Source organism: Medicago truncatula, chromosome 7, assembly GCF_003473485.1.
Source record: "Medicago truncatula cultivar Jemalong A17 chromosome 7, MtrunA17r5.0-ANR, whole genome shotgun sequence".
In the NCBI taxonomy this organism is placed as follows: Eukaryota; Viridiplantae; Streptophyta; class Magnoliopsida; order Fabales; family Fabaceae; genus Medicago; species Medicago truncatula.
Window position 1 is genome coordinate 56,000,624 of NC_053048.1, and position 4,665 is coordinate 56,005,288.

At 33.8% G+C, this 4,665-nt stretch overlaps 1 protein-coding gene across 4 annotated transcripts; it reads left to right on the plus strand.

Moving 5' to 3' along the window:
- Window positions 1-2,759, plus strand: LOC25499742 (B3 domain-containing protein Os03g0120900). 4 transcript variants are annotated; one of them, XM_039828345.1, is made up of 3 exons: window positions 1-472; window positions 608-782; window positions 1,181-2,759. In XM_039828345.1, the coding sequence occupies exons 2-3, from the start codon at window positions 662-664 to the stop codon at window positions 2,428-2,430; spliced, it is 1,371 nt and encodes a 456-aa protein (XP_039684279.1). In that variant the 5' UTR covers window positions 1-472; window positions 608-661; the 3' UTR covers window positions 2,431-2,759. The 4 variants fall into 4 exon arrangements, with proteins under 4 accessions (XP_039684279.1, XP_013450620.1, XP_024625803.1 ...); XM_013595166.3 differs by having other exon boundaries at window positions 4-472; window positions 608-785; XM_024770035.2 differs by having other exon boundaries at window positions 10-472; window positions 697-785.
- Window positions 2,760-4,665: the final 1,906 nt, after the last annotated feature.

Consider the following 4,665-nt stretch of genomic DNA (forward strand, 5'->3'; position numbering starts at 1 on the left):
TAGTAAACCTCTCTATCTACCTTTCATTCTCTCTCTTTGACGAATGAAACTGGGCAGGTTGCAAGAAAATTATGCTTCTTTTTTTCCTATTCACCACCAAAAATAAAGTTGATAACACCACCAAAAAAAAAAAAGAAGCTTCATTTGAGGAGGTAACTAAACTATAATTGTTAGCCAAAACCAAACAACATACATCTCACTCACACGTCACACACACACACACACACATATATATATATATATATATATATATATATATGCTACTAGTAATTTGTAGAGGTCAACTGTAAATAGCCACAATTAACTTGGGCCAAACTTTGAAATTGAACCCTCCTCCTCAGTACTCACTCCATATGGCTTGCTTGTCTTTGTTTAGGGTTTATTAATTTAATTTGTGAATTACTACAATAGAAAGGCACCCACTCAGTACTCTTTTGCAATTTGTTTGGTTTCCATCAGAATCAGAATCTAGGTAAAATATCATTTTGACCTCTCTACTTTTTCACAACCATTTCCGTTTCTTCTCAAATTTCCTTTTATTATATTTGTTTCCCAGCACATATATTAACTTATCTATTATTCTGATCAACATTTCATTCCTAATTAGTGAGTGAGATCCATTCATATTAGCTGATTGAAATCAAAGTTGAGAGTTAATTTGATGGAACAAGTGAAAGGGTATTGTTCTGATAGCAGGGACGAAGAGGAGGAAGAGGAAGGTGCAGATGATATCATCGCAATCACTGGAGGAGGAGGAGGAGAAGAAATTAGCAGCAGCAGCAGCAGTAAGTAGCATAGTACCCCCATTTTTCTTTTTCTTTTCTTTTTTCAATTTCATGATCTCCATGCATATCTATCTATCTATCTAGCTAGCTAGCTACTTGCAAATAATTAATTAAACTATTATTATTATTATTAGGATTTTGATCACCAACTTTTTTTTTTTTGAAGCAGATCACCATCTTATTCTTAATTATACGTGATTTATTTAATTTAATAAATATATATATATATTGATGGATCCACACCAAAATGAATCCATGGTTGGGGTTTGGGATCTTGATGCATATATATATATATATATATATATATATAAATCAATTCAATTCAATCTATATTTGGTGGAGCTATTGATTAGTAATGAATGAATGAATTAATTTGATCCACTTGGTATAATTAGGGTTACAGTTACAGACGTCACAGCAGGAGGAAGAAGAAGAAGAAGAAGAAGAAGAAGAAGATGTGGGGGTTGGGAAGTTGAATGAAGAGGAGGTAGATTTGATGGAGTTAAGACTTGGAGGAGGGGGAATTAGCAAGAGCAAGGGAAGTGATGAAGGATTAGGAATAGGATGTTGTTCAAATTCAAAGGATGAGGAAGAGGCAGTAGTAGTAGAGAAAGAGCATATGTTTGACAAAGTGGTGACACCTAGTGACGTAGGGAAACTAAATCGACTTGTGATTCCAAAGCAACACGCAGAGAAGTACTTCCCTTTGGATTCTTCTACCAACGAGAAAGGGCTTCTCCTAAATTTTGAAGATCGAAATGGTAAGATGTGGCGGTTCAGGTATTCTTATTGGAACAGTAGCCAGAGTTATGTGATGACAAAAGGTTGGAGCCGTTTCGTTAAGGAGAAGAAACTTGATGCTGGTGACATTGTATCATTCCACCGTGGACGTGCTGAATTGCACAGACACAGGTTGTACATAGATTGGAGGCCAAGGGCTCATTCTCAGTACTCTCATCATCACCACCAGTACCTCATCCCTCAATATCCTCCTCCTCCTCCTTCACTGCCTTTCTATCTTCCTCCCAATCATCACTATCACTACTCATCATATGCTGCTACTGCTAGATCATTATACACCTCCCCTCAATATTCTCACCTTCCTAATCCTAATTACGCTGCCCCTTCTCCTACAATATCTCACCCTCAATATTACAACACCAATTTCTATACTACTACTACCACTACTACTACACTTCATCAACAACAACAACAACAACAGTACCACCACCCTGCTCCTGCTGCTGATCACCTGCTTGTTGATAATAATAACAACATGAATCCCCTCTATTATCTCACCTCCTCGCCAATTACGCCACCATCAACAACCACCGCAACTGGTGATCAACATTTGCAGGGATCCGTGGTGCAAGGGCACCAACAAGATCAGAGAAATGTCAATGTCCCTATGAATATGATAATTGATTCAGTTCCAGTTGCACATCATCACCTCGGAGGCAATGTTAATACTGGCGGAAAACGGTTGAGACTATTTGGGGTTAACATGGAATGTGATTCTTCTTCTTCTTCAGAACCACCACAAGTGACAACAACTTCTGGGGATCATGATCATCATCACAGAGGGGGAACTTCACTGCACTTTGATTTGGATCCTTCTAATTCCCAATATCGCCGGCACCACTGATCCATCCATATTCATGAAGATCATATCATTTTGTTTTGCAGTTAGTTTGGCTTGGACAGGCTAAGTAGCTCTCCTTGGCAGCATTTTCATTTTATTTTTGTTTACTTTTTTTTTTTTTTTTTGTCTCTCATTTCCGCTACAAATTAAGGTAAGAAAGAGCCCTTGAACTTTCTTCTTAATTAAATTATTATTAATTATCTTTTCATCGGTAGTTATATAGTAGTTGAAATTCTTCATAGTATACTACTGTACGTTTTATCTAAACTTCTTTGCTCGAATTGGTAATTAGCCGGGGGGAGAAGAAATAATGAAAAACATTTGCAGTCCAATGATAGAATGGATGAAATCCATTTCAATTCCATATATATAATATAATATAAATAAATAGTATTACTACAATACAAATATATAATCTATTATTTTATAGTTATGTTATTTTTTGTATGGAAAACATTTCATTCTAAATATCCTGAGTGAGAAAGGAATTAATATAGAAGATGGTGTGATAGGTTAGAGAAAAATGAAAGAAAATAAATTGTTGGATTGGATGGATGGATGTAAGAAAATTGAAAATATACAAATATTATATTATTGTTGTTCTGCATCAATACAAATATGCTATGCATGCTCTCTCTCACTACATTTAATGATACACAGAAAAGCTTGTTGGTTTGTTGTATTTGGATCTAATGTTTCAGTTAGCCTTGTTGGGTTGATGTCGATCACAACACAACACTACTAGACATTTCGCTTTGCAGTTTGCAGATAGATCATAAAAAGGTGCAGAACTAAACTTGCCCACCTGTCAAATAATTTACTAGCTAGTGTGCTTAATTCCTTCATTTAAGCTTTACCCATCCAATCCATTTGTTTATTGTACTGTATGTATAATAATTAATGAATCCTTTTCCACCTTTGAAACTTTTTGTCTTCTCTCCTTTCAGCAGTCACCTTCTTGTCTGGATCATCACTGCTCACAAACGTGTTTAACAACTGTGCACTCTCATTCATTTTTTCTCCCAAGAATAACTACTATATATCCTAATTCTACTCTCATCATTCTTTTTTATCACATTATACTATATATATATATATAACTTGCAGTGGATTCAATGCACACTTTCTCATATATTTGCTAATTGCAGAGATACAATTGAGTAGAATACCCTTGTATCCCATCTTTATAATCTATAACATACAAATGTACAATCCTCGAAAGAAAAAAAAAATACATACATACAGTCTAAGAAGCACACACTCTCACACACAAAACATTTATACTACACGAATACGTCGACACCGCTAATGTGAAAAACATATGACACCACTATCTATATATTAATTTATTTATAAAAGATCTACCGTCAAAAAAGTTTTTTAAAACATACATATGCATCTAACTTGAACAATTCATTTCATTAAAATAATTTATATAACACGATACAATAGTATTTGACCTTTATTTATCCACTATATATCAAAAAATTAAAAAACGTTGTAACCAACTTTAATATCTATGACCCTCATTGATCAACATTTCTCACACATCTTTAACTCTTGAATCCACGATGTGTGTAAGCTGAGAAAAAATTAAGACATTTGTCTGAATAGTCCGACACACCTCATATAAGTGTTGTATATGTATCAAACATTGGTCGTTGAATAAAGAAAAAATCCATTTATTGAAGACACTTATCCAACACCTATTGTATAAGTGTTATATGAGTATCAGACATTGACGCATGTTAGACACCGTGACATGTCTAATCTTAAAGGTGTATGTGCTTTATAGCATAAAATGAACACCTTGATTTTCTAGGATTTTGTTGGATACATATACAATATTGAATCGTTTAATACCATGTCTCTTTTGTATTTAAATATTTTAAAATTATTATTTTTTTGAATAAAAATATTTTAATATTATCTTACTTATCGATTAACCCATAATATCCAATAAAACTCGAACATATCAATTTTTTCCCTAATACGTTCAATATGCCATTAGTTTTGTTTGTTTGTAGAGAGATACACAATTTAGTTGTCCAAGTTCCGCTTTTAGTACTTTTCGTTAAGGGGATTTGCAATGGTTTTGCTATTGTATTTACTATGGTTTTGTTTTTTTAGAGGTGGTGAGTGCTACTTGTACTATACTGTAGTGTGTGAGTTTAGAACCTCTAATACTTATTTATGTTTTGAATTTGGTCTCAATTCCGAACTTTACATCAATAAAAT